The sequence below is a fragment of the Papaver somniferum genome, chromosome 6, assembly GCF_003573695.1.
Source record: "Papaver somniferum cultivar HN1 chromosome 6, ASM357369v1, whole genome shotgun sequence".
Lineage (NCBI taxonomy): Eukaryota > Viridiplantae > Streptophyta > Magnoliopsida > Ranunculales > Papaveraceae > Papaver > Papaver somniferum.
The window spans coordinates 163,195,730-163,215,290 of NC_039363.1; the positions used below are offsets into that span (position 1 = coordinate 163,195,730).

Consider the following 19,561-nt stretch of genomic DNA (forward strand, 5'->3'; position numbering starts at 1 on the left):
CCTCCAGGGAGTAAGACCATGAGATGTAAATGAGTCTTTAAGAGGAAACGTTAGGTAGATGAAACTGTAGAAAAATTATTAGGCTAAGTTGGTAGCTAAAGGATATAAACTAAAGGAACGTGTAGATTTCCTTGATTCTTATTCACTTGTGACGAGAATTACTTCTCTTGAGATGCTAATTGATATTGCTGCCATTAACAACTTGGAGATACATCAGATGGATGTTAAGACAACTTTTCTAAAACTGTGAATTGGATAAAGAAATTTACATAGACCAACCTGAGGACTTTGTAGTGAAATATTATGAAGACAAAGTTTGTAAGTTGAACAAATATTTGTATGATTCCAAATAAGCACGTAAACAGTGACATGGAAAATTTGATCATGTAATAATGTGTAGTGGATTTAAGTTAATGAATCTGACAAGTATATTTACAAGTAACTTGTTAAGGATTCCCATGTGATTGTATGCTTGTATGTTGATGGTATGCTTATACTTGATACAAACATATATGTGATTAATTCCACTAAAAAAAAACAGGCGCTGAATGAGAACGTTGACTTGAAAGACTTAGGCCCTGTTGATGTAATCTTAGGGATGAGGATTAGAAGATAATCTAGCATTTATAGTCTTAGTCGTTCTCATTATGTTGAATTTTGTGCTTAAGAGATACAATCAGTGTGATTGTAAGCCTGCTTGTACTCCGTACGATTATTCTTGTATACTCAAGAAAATTAAGGATAGTGGAGTATCTTAACTTGAATACTCAAGAGTTATAGGATGTCTGATGAATTTAATGAACTGTAAGTGTCCAGACATTACCTATAGTGTGAGTAAGTTAAGTAGATATACTTGTTGTCCAGAGCAAGAGCATTGAGATGCACTTAGTAGAGTATTACGGTACCTAAAATACTCTATTACCTTTTGTTTGGTTTATGAAAGGTATATTGTTGTCCTTGAGGGACTTTGTGATGCAAACTGGATAGTTGACTCAGAGGAGTCTTAAGTCTACGAGTGAATATGTTTTCACTCTAGCAGGAAGGTTTGTTTTTGGAAGATTTCCAAACATACATATATTGCTCAATTCATTATGGAATCTGAGAGTATTGCGATAGATAAAGCACGAGAGGGGGATGAGTGCGTAAGATGCTTTTTAGAAGACATTCCTCTCTGGCATAGGCCTGTGCCATCTATATCTATATACTGTGTTAGCCAAGCTATAATAGCTAAAGCTAAAAATAACTAATCTCAATTGGCGTTATTTCCATTGATTGGATAAAGTCCAAGGAGAATATCGCACAACCTTTGACGAAAGGTTCATCCAAAGAGATTGTTAGAAACACATCGAAGGGGATGGGGCTTAAGCTCATAAATTAAACTTGCCATGAAGGATACTCAACCTTGCTGACTAGAGATCCCAAGATCAAGGTTTCGAATGAGACAACTGATTTGTGGTGGGTAAAGGTAAACAGTATCACAGAATTTCATTCTTTGTCCCTTCCCTATGGTGTAGACGTGATAGTGTGACTGCATGTGAAGGATGACTTTTAAGAAGTCTTAATGAGTTATATAGTTTCAATTTAAGATTGAAGTGGGGTGTAACAGTAACACTCTTTATGGAAACTCACCTATCTAAATGAGGAAGTGGGCCGCTTCCTATGAGAATATGAGCTTTGATTCTCTAGAGCATTCCGAGAAACAGGACATGTCCAGGGACAAATTGGACAAAACGACACGAGCTTGGAAGCACCCTTGGAGATATCATCCGTGGTTGTTATCGCGATTTACATCAAATGAATAGCAGTTCAAGACATATTTCACTGTCTCTAGCAAGTAATTCCGGTAATATCTCACTAAGCAAAGGTTCAAGACCTCATGGACACCTCTGCCTAAAATGGTATTTCCTGCGCTTTTTATGTGATTTTCGTTTTGATGGTTTTGGTATTACTGGAACTTAGGACCTAAGGGTCACTAAGGGTTCACTAGTTCATGCTTTTTCACTTCGGTGAAAGGAACCTTTAGTCTCACTTGTGAGGAGCTAAAGATGAAAGCTCTCTATACTATATGATTTTTGCGATCCACAGTATGACCCTGGGGTCAACACACTATTGTGTTTGGGAGATGGCGTTGGAATGGCTAGTATGACTTTAACATGCACGATCTGTCTGTTTGTTCACTCAGTTCGGTTCGTGAGATTGGGTTGTTGATTTACCAAGATCTATCTGTGTTTTTGTGTTTTATTGAGTTTTCATTCATGTGGGGGATTGTTGGAAAACGATTAATAAAAATTTATTTTTAATGGTTTAATAAAAATAATAATTTATTGTTTTCTTTTGTGAATGAAAAACTTATTAGTCCCACATTGTGGAGTTTCCACTTCTTAAATTGTTTTATTCCATTATATAAAGAAATTCACTACTTTTGTAAAATCTATGGGAAAGGGGTTGCTCTATATTTTAGAGGGACCCCTAAGGGAAAATATTTTATAGCGTTTCTTAAAAGTTCGCGATTTTCCTTAACGCTTTTTTCGGAGTTGCCAAGCTCAAGTTGAGCATCTACTACATATGCTAGTAGTAGGTGTAGTAGGGTGTTTTATCCTGGAGATATCCGTCCTGTGAGGGCTATAGCATCACTCTTGAGTGTAGCCGGGCGCTAATGTCTTAAGGGCAACGTGTTGAACACGTGACTCACTCTGTTTTTCCAAAGTTTTTCCTTGTTGCTGTTGTGGAGATATGAGAAGCTCGTTCGTTTCGTCAATCGATCAATTCCATTATAAAGGAGCCAAGTATCAATAACTTTTGCTTATTTGATTTTTTTCTTTATTTTGGTTATTGCACCCAACAAGTTTTGCTTTACCACCATCACTTCACCACTTGTATTGTCAAGGAATATGTACACCTAAAGTCCTGTCTTTCTCCATTATGTATATGCTTTCCGATAACTTTTAAGAGCATCTCCAATAAAGAGTAGATTTTTTATTTTTTAGTGACGCATAGGATTTTAGACCTCCGTTTGGCATAAATTCATCTCCAATAGTAGGGTTGTACAAGATAGGAGGACCAATTACTAAATATGAAGGTGTTCAAGAAAGTGTTATTTACACCTCCGTTTGTACCTCCACGTCATCTTTTTCATTAATTTTCTTTTAATTCTAGGGTTCAAATTCTCTAATGTTGGGAAATAGTTTTTTTGATATGAGGTCCTACATTTACTCTATATGTAGACCCCATTAATAAAAGGACTAAATAGAAAATACACATAAAATTTTTTGTACTTTCTATTGGAGATGCTCTAAGAGCGGTTACGGAGGTTTATGGAGAACGGGGTTTGTTTTAGAAGTTGTTAATGGCCGTATATAGTAGGGTTAATTTAGTCTGAGTTAGAAAAATATAATGAATAGGTCTGACGCGAGTCGATTATGGTTTTCGCTCTCATCGAATCTGTTTTTGCTCTCCCTTTAACAAAAATCTTTGAAGCATAGGGATAAAAAGTGAAGTTGAATTTTGCTCTTACTTGCCTCTTTTCTCTGCTTTCTCCTGCGTATTTTATCTTGTTCTTCCAAACCAAAGTTCGAACACAGAAAACCATTCATTCCCAAATCAAACTCAACCCCAAACCTAGAAGTAGAAGTGAGAACTCGTTCAATTGGATCTCAACGAAACCCTTTCTACTGTTGTTACTCCATCTTCGTCTAAAGAGGAATTACAAAAGGTAATAAATTCAGGTTTGATTATGTTGTGAGGATTTTGTTTGATTTCATACCCCGCATGTTTGATTTTAGAAAGGGAAGACAGACTAGTTAGATTCAACAACTCACTCTCATGCTTTTACTCTTTGTACCATGAAATCAAACCCTAATTCCTAAATAAATGAGATTTTATTAAAACTTAACATGCAGGTTAACTGGTTGATGAAATTTCTCATAGGATTTTAATTTGTTCCACATGGAGGACGAGTTTCAATGAGATTTTCATAGAAATTGTAATTCAGTATGTAGAGTCAGTTTGGTGCTGAAGAATTCATAAATTTGGTTGAGTGATTGTGAGTTTATATGACACACTGAGAAGTAGAGGATATGTATTGACACGTTTTAGGATTTGCACATTGTTAGGAATACGCTGTAGGTTGAGTGATTGTGAGTTTATATGACACACTGAGAAGTAGAGAATATGTGTTGACACGTTTTAGGATTTGCACATTGTTAGGAATACGCTGTATGATATAGGAAATAGTGTTGCAACTTGATCTCTGCTTGATGGAACGGAATACAATTGCTTGAAGTTTATGATTGGTTTGATGGTATCTAGAAAAGGTTGAGTTACATCAGTTGACAGAGTGTCTGAGAAAAGTAATTTGCATGAATGTATCCGTTTCATTTGTATTTGTATTTTATTTCTGCGTTTCATTTTCTCAGGTAGATGATTTACAGATGGATATGCATGGTGTATCCGTTTCCGCTCTTGAATGTCAGTCACTGTGGTCATTTTAAATGGTTCTTTGGGTCTGTATATATGTCCCTTTAGTATTGCTGGCAGCTGGAGTACAATCAGCAAAACAAATACCTTATAGGAAATCACAAATTCAAGACGAAAGTCAGTCATGATCTTATCAGCATCATCTTTAAGAACAAACAATCATAGGATTACTTTCAAACAAGCGAATTTCTTTTTCTCATGTTTCTTGATGTTGTTTTTATCTAGGTAGGTGGTTGCTTTTGCAAGTGCCATGTGATTGTTCAACCAAAGTCAGGCACTGACATTTCCTAGACTAAAATATCACTATTAGTATTTATGCATTTAGTTGTACTAGTGTCAATTAGTGTCACACTACAGCTTTCTTAATTTACTAGTGATGGCTTGGTGTTTTATTATTCTACTTGTTGGAGTATGTTAGAAATTGTGGGCTAAATATGACAAGGGTTAAATTTGAATAATAAGCACATTATGCGAGCTCAGTATGTTACAAAATTGCAACTCCATTCCTTGATATCGCAAAGCTAGCAATATCTAAGTAACTGCAGAATTCTTCTCCTTCATCGTCAATTGACTCAATTCACCATTAGACTTACTGGAAAATCGTAGATGATACACCAGTTTCCCTAATCTGATTTCTCTGGGTAATTTCCTTTTTATCTCCCCCCCCCCTTTTAATGGGCGCAAGGAATCTCCCAAAAACGCTAACCAACTTGGTGTATGCACGTATTTTTCGTCGCCGTTTCTTTGGTTGGTGAACATACTTTTGGTAAACCCGTTTTTAAAGCAGCCCCCGTTGGATTATGTCAAATACCAGTTACAGCCGTTGATTAAATCAAACCTGGAATTCTTCATAAACAGAAACACTACCTTCCGCTTCGACATTGTTCTTCTTCCTGAACTCTCTCTCTCTTCTGCACAGCTGAAATTCATTCACGCATCTGAATCTTCAGCTAGGTTTTAAGTAATTTCAAAACACCAATGAAGGATATGAAGAGTTAAATCAATTGTTCTTCTCTTCGCGGCTACGATTAGGTATGCAAATTTTCGTTTGATCTGTGTAATCTTAAATTCTAGGGTTTTATAAATTTAGTAAATTTATGTGTTCATTTGTCCACAAATTAGTTGAACAGGGTTTGTTAATCTGCGCATAGAATGTTTATGTCATTAAAGTTAAAACCCAACTAAAGAGTACTCAGAGAAAAAAGATAAGTGTTTCACCATAGTGGCTTGGAATTGACAAGTACTCTGTAAGGAAATTGTAGTAGTGGTGTAAAGGGAAAAGGAATTGCAAGATTTTTTTTCTATCTAATTAAAATATTACCCAGAAAGAGATAAAAGATAAATTGAAGTTAGATAGAGTAATTGAAGAAGATGAAGATTTTTTATCCAAGTGTATGTCGATTAGGTCAGTTATATAGACTCTGTTGTTATTAGTTTCGTTTTACTTTTTTTATTATTAATGAAATTATGAAAATGTCAATGTATGATCAATTGGTTTATGTTTATAGTGTAGCCCAGTTAGTAGATGGCATGCACTTAATTCATGATAATATCCATCCCATGTACGATGTAATTTGGATTTTAGATGCACCCCTGCCATAGAAGCAAAAGTACCTAGATGCCAAAATGTGTTTCCGTCTGTTATCAGATGAATTTCTCATCAAAAACTTTTAAGTTCATATTTACCAATTTGTTAGCAAGGATTCAGAAGTGATGTTAAAGCTGTGTTGTAGCACGAGAAATGCAGTGCGAAAAGGTTTATCAGAGTAGGGTCGATAGTAATGCATGTTCACCACTGCATGTTACAGTGTACAGAATCTGCTTCTGAGAAGTGTTGTGTGCATGATTCTTGTAATATGTGGCAGCTGTATTTCAGCTACTACTGCCGCAATCGGCCTAATCATGCCAGGTCCCATTTAGTGGCGCACGAGAAAAATGATGTTGGGTTCTGTTTTAGGCACTGCAGTTGGATTCCAGTTGTGCGAAATCCAAACCGCTGGGATCATTTAGAGCTTATGTAGAATGGAAAAGGCTAACTTACGAATATATGCTGCCAGATAGGAGAAGAAAAGGGTAGGGTGGGGTGGGGGTGCCACTGATAGTCTTGAGACATCAGAAGATCAAAATAACAGATGGAATTAAAAGGTTAAATCCGGTGAAAGAAATGAAATAGAGAAGTGAAGGAACTTGGCAACATTTTGAAGAAACAGTATGGCTCTAGATTTTGGATTCTAAGAACAGAATTTTGATTAAAGTGTTTCCCATTCGTTTTTTATCTATTTTTTCCATTTGTTTGATCTGTAAAATTATCCAGCAGGTGTTGTGGAGAAACCATGACAAGTTATACCACAAAAGTTGTTTTAATGGTTATTTGTTCTATTGTTGGTCTCAATATAGAGAGATTAAGTTTTCAGATTTGCTGTTTGTCTTGCACTATTATTGTATTTGCAGACCTCATCCTATTCGATTACAAACCTATTATCACAGCTAAATCCTAAAGTCATTCACAACAAATTTTTTAGACAACTCACATTTGCCGCAGTGTGTCATAATTTTGGAAGAATGGAAAATATGCATAAAAAGAAGGAAGAACCAGTGGTTGCCGACGTGCAAAGCACGTGCACTCCACTTGTTTTATTATAATTTGTTTATGAATTTGTTTGAAGCTCAATTTGTTTCTCCAAGTATGATTGAGAGCTCAATCAGTTCCTGCATGTTTAATTCTGTTTTGCATTTTTTTATTTTTTTTAAAGTTACGAGATGGGGTTTGGTTTGAGTCTTGATGTTTTTTTTTTTTTTGGGTGCTTGATGTGCGCAGGGTTTTCTCTTGAAGATAAGAAGAAGAGCAGTTAATGTAAGTAACTGGAATCCTCATCTTTGTTCGTGTTCGGTAAATTTCTTAGTTTGGGCATCACTTAGTTTTCTTTTTCTTTTGTGGTTTGTGGCTTCTTTTTTTCGGTACAACAAGGGTAAGGATAGTCTTATTTGAGATGTTTTATTGTGGGGAATGTCTCTTGAAAATGTTTCAATGAAAACTCAATTTTATGCATTGCCTTATTAATTTGTTGTTAGCCCTTGGTTTAAGTTTCTGATTTTTCAAAAGCACTGTGTGGAAAATGGGCTGATGATTACAAGTTAAGTTAGCTTGTTATTGAGAAATGGTGATGTTTCTGTTGGCTGATTTCAGTCATGCTTATTCGAGACTCTTAAGCGTTTATGATTTTTTCTCAAGTTTAGATAACTGTAAATTCTAAAAATATGTTCCTCATATATCATCATGTAGACTTGTTACTTTGTGTGTGTGTGTGTAAAAATTTCATTCTTTTTAAGGTCTCCCTAGAATGGGAAAAAAGGGAATATAAAACTTGTAGCTTCCATTCTCAATTACAAGTATTGGGTACCATATACATTTCTAGTGTTGAAAACCTCTTGGATCCCCGTAAATCCTATGTACTCTCTTATCACGTCATTTCATTATCTATGAAAAAAATTGTTATATTGACCAAAAAAAGAAAAGAACATGGTAAATCTCTTAATCCCACCAGGAAACCCTAATCGCATTCAAATTGGTGAAACATGGCGTGCATCGTTCAGAGAGCCCAAAAGATAACAAGATTGATGTATCAGCATGGAGAGATGTGGGAGGCTCATATGGATATACCTACAATCTATGCTTGTTTAGTTGTTAGTTACTATCTCACAAATGATTTGGGTTTTAGTTTTGTTTCTTACTTATTGTAGATTGCAGGAGTGTTATGGATAGTGTTCGACAGCTAAAAGTTCAAAGATATGAGGATTTTGTTGATCGTCGCTTGAAGCCGGATCTTGTGCGAGCTATTGCTGAACGGTACCGCCATTATCACTTATATATTTGTATCTTTTTTGGGGGGATCTGAAGTAAGATCTGGTACACTGTATAAACTGGGTGTCAAATGATTTGTGGCAGTAGCAACTAAAAGTGTGTTACTTATCGCAGGGACAAAGTCTTCGAATCACAGAAGGTTTTGTATCCTTTTGAATTATCCATTCAATTTTTCTTGTAATGTACTCACAACGTTCTCTCTACAAAAAGGACGTCATGACCTTCCCTAAATTCATCTCTGGTTTCCTTTTCTCCTACTCATGTTTCACATTCTATCATTCATCCTCCTAATTTAAGTTGTCATACTGCCTCTAAGAGTAGCCATTTGCGTTTTTGGGGTCTTCCTACGTATGCCATCCAATCTGACTTGATGAAGAGGCAGAGACGATGGATCACCTAATTATTGATCTTCTTGGGTCTTTTGGGAGGACTATAGTGCTGTACGGTCTATTGTCTTTCAAGCTGTCTGGGGAAATTGTTTGGTTTTATCTGCATACAGAAAATAACAACAAATAAAAAACATGCAGAGCAGTGTAAAAGCTTGATAGTGTGGATGCACGTTTCTTTTCTGTTAATTCTTGACTCCAGATTCCATATTCCAGTTCAGACTTACGGAAGAGTATACAAACGTTGGAGAAAAATGCAGCTACGAGCTTGCGTACGTTGGTCAATCTTGGTTCCGAGGTGTACATGCAAGCTGATGTGTATGTATTTTATATACCCTCGCATCTTGCAGTTATTTACTTTTCACATAAGAAATCGTGTGATAAGAAAAAGTTATCATTTTGCGTATTGACCATTTCAACCCCTATCTTCAGATATATAGCATCTCTTCCATTTTGAAGCATTTCAAAATATAAGATCATTCATATATGTCTTTCCTTTTAATCTTTGACCAATGGGTTCAGTTTGTAGTTGACTAGAAAAAATTGTTGCAGATTGCTGCACTAAGTTCAACATTTCTGTATGTGTATTTGACAGCTTCAACATAAGACCAGATGAGTTTATACTGGTCATAAGTTACCTTCTAAGTTGTTGAATGCGATGCTGCACTTTCGTCTCATGTTTAAAGGATTCATGCTTAATTTTGGGCCAGTGATAGTGTCGCATGGAGTTTTTGAGTCAATCTCCCACTAATGGTCGATGCTTCTTTTTAAGTGGTATTACTGAATTTGCTCGAATAATTTTTGCTTATTTTTCATCTTGTATTGTGCGCATTAACAGGCCGGACACTAGGCATATATTCGTGGATGTTGGTCTTGGATTTCATGTACAGTTCACCTGGTCTGAGGCCCTGGAGTTCATATCAGTAAAGGAAGCAAGATTAGCCAAGTATGTACTTCTGTTGTTATTATGTGATTATATAGCTTAATTGGCTTGGTGTTGCGTGGATATTTCCAACACATGAAAGTAGATAGAAACAGCTGAGGATCGATTCCCCCTCCTGATGACACACAAACACCACTAACACAAACTATCCATTAGTGCTAAGTTAGCATTCTGAGACACAGTGCTGAAGCAAAAATAAAATAAAATAAGGAGACTGATATTTCAAATCCATAGTCAGCGTTAAGAACCTAGACCCTAGTGTGGAGTACGATACCTCCATGAATACAAGCTAAACATGGGGATACAAAGTATTGCTGGGTTTCATAACTTGACCAATATGCCAACAGAAGCAATTTTATATTGCATGATTATGGTTTTTGTTAATCTGGTCTCCTTGTCATATATTTAGAAAAACCTAGTCACATGATATTTCTGATTTGTCTGGTGTTGGGTTCATTTAAGCTGCTTAAAATCTTACTTCATTTTAGCTAGTTATAATCTTACTTCACTCTAGTTGCTTGAAATGTATAATTTCGTAAGTTTGTTCAATTTTAGTTGCTTCAAGTATGTTGTTTGTTGTTAGACTTCTTCCTGGTATTATATCTCAATCTTCTGTGATGAGACCCAAGGCTTGACTGACTTTCTTATTCTTTGTTGTACCACAGGCAAATAGATGAATACACACACCTAATTGCATCCATAAAAGTGCAAATTAAAATGGTAATATTATGTTTGTATGTATCTTCATACTCCAAATTTATTGTAATCATCTGAAACTCTAGTTAGTTGGTTTGATGGTTAGTAACTTTAATATAATTTTGACACTCAGGTTTGTGAAGGTATTCAGGAGTTGCTCCAACTTGCAGCATCATGATCCAACTGACGTGTTAAAGGTTGAAGATTTCATTAGAAGAGAACACTGGTGCAGAAGAGTTCATTAGATACTAACATGCGCAATCAAATACCTGCTTTCAACAACTTACTCTTTTACTCCTTAGTAGGTTTTTATTATGTACTGATGCTGTAGGTTGTTAAATGCAGTTTCACCAGAAATATAGAAACAAGAAACACATAGTAAAACATGTCTGTGCTGTGGGGGAATAATCCAAAAACTTACAGCCTTTTGTTCTTTTAAACTAGTTGATGCATTTCTGTTGGGGTGTATTTCAATTTTATTGCTCCAAGGTAGTGGCAAAATGTGGTGGTTATCCAGGGGATAGTTTTTGACGAGCTGTTTTGGAGCTTTTTACTTTGTGATGGTAGAGATGTCTCAAGTTAAAAAATGGTTTGGGGAACAGATGTCTCTCGCTAGGGAATATGACCGTTGGCAATACTGATTCTGCTACCTGTACCCCATGTTTTTGTTTCTCTGTACAAAAGAGACTCTTATATATATATATATATATATATATATATTAAGTTATTGGTCTTTAATTTGTTATTTGAATTTTTCATTTCTAATTCTCTGCAAGATGGCTTGTCATCACAAAAACTTCAACTACTTGCAGAAACTATTGGAACTGTTTATGCTGCACCTCGTAAAAATCACTTTACGAGGGAGATTGACAAAAGAGTAAAAACTTGAAACAATATCAAGTCAAAACCTACTGGAAGCTACCGACTAACGCAACATAAACATGGACATGTGGGTAATCATGTGCAATCTCCGGTGATGCAAGAATGCAATAATCAGGCTGGTTTTGCCTAACCCATCAATAATATATCAATACCACATAATTCACCCAAACTGCCTTGTTTTATGCTCACCGAATTTCATCAGACAAGTGTAATCTCTTCTCTTAATAATAAATCTCCTTTCGTATTAAAAAAAAAAAATCATCAGACAGCAAAGCTGTACTACCCCGTCCTTCAGTTCAGGAGATTTCGGTAACAGAGTTCCCGACTGTAGATGCCACACAACCTGATAACTCTCGGAATTGGGAATTAATGGTGATTTCTTCTCTTCTTGTCCTAACCTTGAAAAGAATCTTAACATTCTTTCTCCTGATGAAATTCGACTGGGCAAAATGTTGGTGGAGATGAGACAATCTCATCTGTTTCATCATTGGTCTCAACCAGGTTCTGATGACGATCAAGACAAGAGAGGTTTCTTTGATCAGGTGTATAAGCTTGACACTAGCTACCCTGGTGGATTGGCTTCCTACATCCAAAATGCTAGAAGGCTGCTCGCAGATTCAAAAGAAGGGAAGAATCCGTTTCATGGCTTTACTCCTTCTATTCCATCGGGAGAGATTCTTACCTTTGGCGATGAAAACTTTGTAAACTTTGAGGAAGCTGGCGTCAAGGAAGTACGCAATGCTGCATTTGTTCTTGTTGCAGGTGGGCTTGGGGAACGTCTTGGCTACAATGGAATTAAGCTGGCTCTTCCGTCAGAGACCACAACTGGGACATGCTTCCTACAACACTACATTGAGTCTATTCTAGTTCTGCAAGAGGCAAGCTGTAGATTGGCACAAGGTCAGTGTGAAGCACAGATTCCTTTGGTTATTATGACATCAGATGACACAAATGCGCCTACATTGGATCTTTTAGAGTCAAATGCTTATTTTGGAATGAAGCCGAATCAGGTGAAGCTGCTTAAGCAGGAAAAGGTGGCATGCTTAGATGATAATGATGCCAGGCTTGCAGTGGATCCTGTCAACAAATACCGAATTCAGACAAAACCTCATGGGCACGGGGATGTTCATTCACTTCTATATTCCAGTGGCCTTCTGAAAACATTGAAGGATGCAGGTTTGAAATGGGTTCTATTTCTTCAAGATACTAACGGCCTGCTTTTTAAGGCAATACCGTCAGCACTTGGGGTTAGTTGCACAAAGGAGTACCATGTTAATTCTCTTGCTGTGCCCCGCAAAGCAAAAGAAGCTATTGGGGGGATTACCAAACTCACTCATGCTGATGGGAGAACGATGGTGATCAATGTTGAATACAATCAGCTTGATCCTCTACTTCGAGCAACCGGTCATCCTGAGGGAGACGTCAACTCCGAGACAGGCTATTCTCCTTTTCCTGGAAATATTAACCAGTTGATTTTGAACCTTGGTCCTTATATTGAAGAGCTCACCAGAACACAAGGTGCCATACCAGAGTTTGTAAATCCTAAGTACAAGGATTCTAGTAAGACTTCATTTAAGTCCTCAACTCGATTGGAGTGTATGATGCAAGATTATCCAAAATCACTGTCTCCTTCAGCAAGAGTCGGATTCACCGTGATGGATGCATGGTTGGCTTATGCACCTGTCAAAAACAACCCTGAAGATGCTGCAAAGGTGCCAAAAGGTAACCCATACCATAGTGCAACTTCTGGTGAGATGTTTATCTATCGAGCCAATAGCCTTATTCTTAAAAAGGCTGGTGTCAAAGTGGCAGATCCAGTAACTGCAACTTTCAATGGACAACAAGTGGAAGTGTGGCCACGCATCACATGGAAGCCCAAATGGGCAATGACTTTTGCTGAGGTACGACACAAAGTGAGTGGGAACTGTTCCATCTCACAAAGCTCTACTATGGTCATCAATGGTCGTAACGTGTTTGTGGAGGATGTCTCTTTGGATGGAGCGCTCATTTTAAATGCAGTTGAAGATGCAGAGGTTAAAGTTGTAGGACCTGTGCATAACCAGGGTTGGGTTTTGGAGCAAGTTGATCACAAAGACACCTCAATTCCTGAGGAAATAAGGATTAGAGGTTTCCATATCAATAAAGTTGAGCAGCTGGAGCTAAATTACAACGAGCCAGGGAAATTCAGCAACAGCTCGTGAGAAGGAAACTTACCGTATGGAACAGATAGAATACTATGGTGAGCGAAACTGCAACCTCAGAAATTCAATTTACTGTGGGTAAGCCATGAAGGTGGGATTCTATCATGCACAATAATTTAGGAGTAAAGCATGTTTTAGCTACAATTTTTTTTTTAATTTACCAGCAATCATAAATCAAATTACAATCCCAGACATACTTCTCTTCTTGTGTATATTTTGATGTGAGCGAGGCAATTAGAACTTTTTATGTAGGCTTGCTTAAGATTTGGCCGAGAAAAAGGAAAGTTTGCTAATTCTATACAAATGCAATGACATAGTGGCTAAATCACCATCCGCCACTATGTAAATGGTGCAGCCTCTTATATTATATGCACGGAGGCAAAGATTTTGCGCATGTCTACTAATCCTCTTTTGTTTGAACTATTATTTTGTATATATTATGAAGAAAGTGTATATAATCCTATCATACGGAATTGCAATGTTTTTATTAAGATTGCAGAGCAGCATTATTTCACTTAGTTCATATCAAGTGAACTCCTCTGAGGTTTAATGGGAATTTCACACAACACAACACAAGAATTTATATCTATTTGTAATCATATAGATCTCAGCAGCAGGATACAGGAATTTGTTGGAAGAGATGGGCGCATGCATACCAGCTAGGTAGAAATCTTCCAAAAAGTAAATAGAACTCTGCTTGAGTTTTGAAAACCAAATTTGTGTCAGACTAACTTTGTAGCTGAGACTGTTGTTGCCAAGCAAATTGTTCATCTGGTCTAAACTAGAATGGCTCGATTGTCCGTCATTTGACTGGTGTCAAGCCATGTCAAAGGCGAAAACATGTTCACTCAACGAAAGAGGTAATGCCTCCTTGCTTCCCTTTTTTTCAGAGAACCGCAGGCCACAGTGCACATACCTTCAGAGAGATGTGACTCCCTCGGTCTGGATACATTCTGTTTTTGCCAAGTCATTATTACTGCAAGTTAATTTCAATTTTCCATGTGGTAAAATTTCCTCTTTGACAATTAGGATGCGAATGTTGGGATCGGAGTCCCACATTGGTTAGATGGGGCTTAATTAGTAGTTTATAAGTCAATGGGTTCCTTCATCTAATCAACCGGTTTTCGAGTTGAGTTCGATCCATGGGCTAATGACGAGTTTAGGGTCGGTCCCCTAACATTTGGTATCAGAGCCAACCACCACGACCCATGTCCGCTCCACGGAAGGGGTGACCTATAGGCTAGATTAAAATGTTGGGGCACCTATGTATGGGCGTAGTTGTCACCCGCATTGAATACTGATAGGGGACTGAAGCCGCCATAAGAGAAAAGGTTACCTTCGGGTCAGTGTCGATAGAGTGGGCCAACGAGGACGTTGGGTCTGGAAGCGTGGTGGGATGTTGGGATTCTAGTCCCACATTGGTTAGATGGGGCTTAATTAGTAGTTTACAAGTCAATGGTTTCCCTCATCTAGTCAACCAGTTTTCGAGTTGAGTTCTACCCATGGACTTATGACGAGTTTAGGGTCGGTACCCTAACAACGAGGCTTTTCTTGCACTTGTTTGGACTTTGGATGTGGCGTAATATTTGCATTTTGTACCAACCCTCAATTGCATTTGCACTTTCAAAACTGAAAATCAGTGTTCCGGCCAGGCCACAAGGGGAGCGTATGAAGGGTAAAACCAAATTCATGGTACCAAAATTCTCTAAAGCAGGGGGTTTAATTCATCATAAATGAAACGAAGAACAATTTATAACCATTAATCATAGATCATTGTCCATACAATCTACTTAACTGAATAAATCAACTAAACAACAAAAACAAAACCCTAGCTTCCTATTTTGCGCTAACACCATTCTATCTATCTAGATAATTTTCTTTAACTAAACGTCCCAAAATAAGTAGAAATCACATCAAAAACTTGAGGTTTGTTCGTGTCAACACGAACGAATTTCATAATAGTGACACTAAGTACACCATAATAAACACCAGCTGAAACTCGGTGAGCGTAGGTGTAGATAATCCACATGGCTAGGTGGCAAGATCCTAAGCTGTGATACACCAAAGAACAAAGAGCGGCGAAGCACAAGATAGAACCAAACGGCGCAAAGAGCGAGGTATCACGTGGGTCGGACGTGATGACCCAATAGTTGTCAGATGTGACGTGACCCTTATCCTCTGACAGGTCGGGCGAACAACCATAAAGCACTCGGTCAGACGAAGGAAGATGCTCAAAAAAAGGAATGAGAAGAAAGAAGGGCGACATCGTGTTAACCAGACGATTAAGACTCGGCCTCGGGTGAAGAACTATCGGTCAAACCAGAAAGTCGGGCGAGCAGTGAAGGTCCGATAGGGAACAAATTGATGTAATGTGACCAACATTGTAATTTTGTTGTATGTCGACCTTGGCCTATAAATATAAGGGAAGGTCGAGAGAGAGAGGCAGGTTGAAAAAGGAGAGAGGACAAGTCATCATAGTTGAGTTGTGAGAGCTTCACCACTTGAGAGGGAGAGAACAACTTATAATCAAAGAAGAGCAATAATAACATTCATCCTTTCACCCCGTGGATGTAGGTAATCATACCGAACCACGTATGTCCTTGTGTCTACATTTGTTGTGTATCTTCACTTTGTATTAAATCATCTTCTACTTCGTTGGATGTGGTGTGTAGTTTTATGCCACTACATTCTGGCGCCGACGAAGGGGACGTCTAAGTTCTCCGGATACCTTGATTGCATGTGCTGACAGAGACGATCCAAAAGCTCCTAAAAACACTTTGCGTGTTAGTTGATGCTATGGGATGAACTCTGCTCGGTGAAAGTCTGTATATGATCGTTTGGTTTGAAGTCTGTTGAGATAGTTAAGTTTTCGTTGTTAAGATCGAGTCGTTAGCAAACATTTTCAGTTGGGTCGATCCCGAACAGTCGACTAGTCTTGCTTGTAGGCGAGTCTGTTTTCGTGTCTTAATCTTCGTTTTCATAGTATTTTTCGCACTTGTCTTCGTATTTTGATCTTAGTTTTTGTCTTGCGAGTTCAACAACGGAATACCAATAAACTCCCAAATAACATCTTTGATGTGTGGTTGAAGTTGCTTGAGGTTCCATGTTGGATGGGGAAAATGCCAAAACAACAGCACGGCGAGATTATTGGTCGCCGGTGAAGGAATCCAAAGAATCAAGGGAAGACATCCCTTTGTAGTTCCAAGGGAGTGCATAAGTCTTAGTCCAGTTTTTCTCGTGGCGTGCTGACCTCATAAAAGTACGAATTTGGACCTTTTACCCACAGAGAACTAGGTGTTAATGATTTGGAGTCTAGGGAATGTAGGACAAATTGTAGTTAATGCAGAGTCGTGGTACTGAAAGCGACGTCGTGCAACTCTGAAAGCGACGTAGCATGATACCCGTCTAAAAGGAGATACTTAGAGTCTGAACAGGGAAAATTGGCGAGGTCAGCATGGCAGAGTAGAGGGAATCGTACTTTTGAAACTCAGTTTTAGTGTCAGTCACCCTTTTCTTCTAAAACTGTACGTACTATAAAAACTTTTCAAAAACAGGTCAAAGTAAGGTGTTGTCTGTTTTCACTGACGTAGGTAGGGACGACTCTCGGACTAACAACACACTGTGTACGATGGCTAGCACGTCAGGGATGGGAAGAACTCTGAGGAACCGCACGATCTCTAGTAACAACATGAAAGGAGGAGTAACTGGGACGAGGCGAGGGAGTGACGGGCATCCACCACCAGAGGAATCACGAGCTGCTGCAAGGGGTATGCCAACTGTGGACGAGGAGATCGATCTGGGACGAGACGATGACCCATCGCCTCTGGAGCGAATCGCCTCGCCCCCAAGGAGGGATGATCAAATAGATGGACTTACCGCGTCAGACACGGAAGATGATGAGGAAGCATTAATCCTGCATGCTCGAGACGAAACATCAGACGACAAGTTATCAAGAATCTCTCGGGCGAGAGCAAGAACGACTAAGGCGAGTACAACTAGGACGAGAAACAACTATCGGAATCGATCCAGCGACATCGACTCAGATACCCCCCACAGTACCACCTCCACCACCTGTAATGACGACACCACCCCTGCCCATTTAGGCCATCCAAATGGTCACTCTAGCCATGAGAGTACAGATCCAACACTACTCACAATTCTAGAAAGCCAAAGAAGGCAAGAGGAGTCTTTAAGGGATCTTCAGCAGAGGAACCTAGCTCTAGAGTTCAAGAACTATCATCTACGGAACTTAAGGTAGAGGTCGAGAGGATCTTCTAGCCGAGGGACATCAGGACACCAAGGCCGAATCGGGAAGGTACCACCTGCAGTAGGACCAAGCAATTTCGGTCGATCAGGACCACCCCCAACACCACCTATCGGAAGATACGGTCCACCCGAGGAAAGGCACGAGAGGAATAATCAACAGACAAACACAAGGTACGACAATGCGACTGAAGCCAAGCTAAGAGAGTTAGAGGAAAAGATAAGGAAGTTGTCAGGAACCGGCGAAGAAGATAAGCTCGCCGAGGTCATAAGCGAGGCCGAGAGGACCCCTTTCACCCAAGAGCTAGAACTAAGGGCCTTCCCACCTAAGTGCACGCTCCCCACCTTCCCATCAAGGTTCGACAGCACGGGAGACGCAGTTGAGCATTTGAAGATGTACACTATGTCCCTAATACAATGGAAAAACCATGAGGTGGTAATGTGCAAGTTCTTCCCCGCAAGATTGGAAGGCGAGGTAAGGAAATGGTTCTACAACTCGCACCAGGAACAGTCGACAATTATGAGACTCTAGTCGAAGCCTTCCTTGAAACATACATGCACAACAGCAGACCTCGGCCCAGGGTCAACAGGTTATTCACCTTGGCCCGACGGTTCAGAGAACCTCTCAGATCATTGACCGATAGATGGAGAAATTTGTGTACAGAAATTGGGAAAGTACCAGTCGACCAACAGATATTTGGGTTCGAAAACGCACTTGGGAGGTCGGATCCCATCTGGATAACCATGTTTACTGAAAAGCAAAGACATTGAAAGAAATGAGGAAAATGCAAGAGCATTTCATCGCCCTAGAAGAAATTCATAAGGAATCAAGGGATAGGGGAGTGCAAGAGGCTAGTGCGGCGCCCGAGTCGACATCGGTCGATGTTCAACGTCGGCCCAAGAAGAGACCGATCCCACCTACGCGAGGAAATGGGAAGAAGGAATGGCTAGCTAAAGGAAAGAGGCCGAGGCACGAGGTGGGAACATACACCCCTTTGAATGATCCACTAGAGGAAATCTTCAAAGAGGTCGAGAAAAGGAGTGACATCATATACCCAACTTCAAGAGGGATACAGTTCGAGGAGACCAAGGATCACCCAGAGTATTGCTATTATCATCAATATCGAGGCCACTCTACAAATAATTGCCGAGAAGTAAAAGACATCGTGCAACATCTTATTCGGGACGGTTACCTGAGACAGTTCGTCTGACACCCGGCCCAGATGACCGCAGCGCCCGATGCACCCGTCCACCAGGTCAGGATCGACAGATCCACGCAGTTTTTCAACACGATTTCGCATTCGGCCACTCAAGCGTACAATCTGAATCCTGGAATCATGTCTAGAATCCACAAGAGGGATCATAATGGGAAGGAAATTTTCAGTGTAGCAAAAGATTTGCCGATGGAACCCTGGATGCTGCGACCCATCTTTTTCTCGGCTCAGGATGTCCCGATGAACAACCAAGCTCACAGTGATCCCTTAGTTATCACCCTGCTGATTGAGGAATGGGGGGTAAGAAGGATACTAGTGGATAGTGGGAGCTTAGTCGAAGTACTCTTCTACGACACGTTCAAGAGGATGGAGTTTTCAGATGATATTCTCTTCCCATCGACATATCGTATCTACGGTTTTAATGGGACCATGACCATCTCAAAGAGCGAAGTAATCCTAAGGGTATCTGACGGAGGTGGTTACCTAGATACGTTAACTACATTCTGTGTGGTCGATGTCGCCTCGCCCTATGAAGCTATTATCGGGAGACCGTGGATCGCAGGAATCAAAGGAGTGGCATCGACTTATCATCAGAGGCTACGATTCCCAACGCACAAGGGGATAGCTGAGGTCGTAGG

At 39.3% G+C, this 19,561-nt stretch overlaps 2 protein-coding genes across 5 annotated transcripts; both read left to right on the forward strand.

The window, feature by feature from the left end:
- The first annotated feature begins 3,378 nt into the window (after positions 1-3,378).
- LOC113289963 (protein UXT homolog) lies at positions 3,379-10,855 on the forward strand. 4 transcript variants are annotated; one of them, XM_026539420.1, is made up of 8 exons: positions 3,381-3,712; positions 7,295-7,330; positions 8,218-8,323; positions 8,453-8,482; positions 8,941-9,042; positions 9,563-9,670; positions 10,333-10,387; positions 10,497-10,855. In XM_026539420.1, the coding sequence occupies exons 3-8, from the start codon at positions 8,232-8,234 to the stop codon at positions 10,539-10,541; spliced, it is 432 nt and encodes a 143-aa protein (XP_026395205.1). In that variant the 5' UTR covers positions 3,381-3,712; positions 7,295-7,330; positions 8,218-8,231; the 3' UTR covers positions 10,542-10,855. The 4 variants fall into 4 exon arrangements, with proteins under 4 accessions (XP_026395207.1, XP_026395206.1, XP_026395205.1 ...); XM_026539419.1 differs by having other exon boundaries at positions 8,225-8,323; XM_026539422.1 differs by lacking the exon at positions 8,453-8,482 and having other exon boundaries at positions 3,379-3,712.
- Positions 10,856-11,598: 743 nt separating this feature from the next.
- LOC113291734 (UDP-sugar pyrophosphorylase-like) lies at positions 11,599-13,533 on the forward strand (the record flags this gene model as incomplete). The annotated part of the gene is made up of 1 exon (XM_026541232.1): positions 11,599-13,533. A coding segment is annotated over one exon (1,848 nt), but the record flags the coding sequence as incomplete, so codon positions are not given.
- Between the last annotated feature and the right edge of the window lie 6,028 nt (positions 13,534-19,561).

What these genes read in the sequence shown, in the direction of transcription:
- LOC113289963 (XM_026539419.1), top strand. An exon ending in TTCGAATCACAGAAGGTTTT is followed by an intron (nt 8,483 to 8,940) that starts GTATCCTTTTGA and finishes TCCATATTCCAG; the next exon opens with TTCAGACTTACGGAAGAGTA. An exon ending in TAAAAGTGCAAATTAAAATG is followed by an intron (nt 10,388 to 10,496) that starts GTAATATTATGT and finishes TTTGACACTCAG; the next exon opens with GTTTGTGAAGGTATTCAGGA.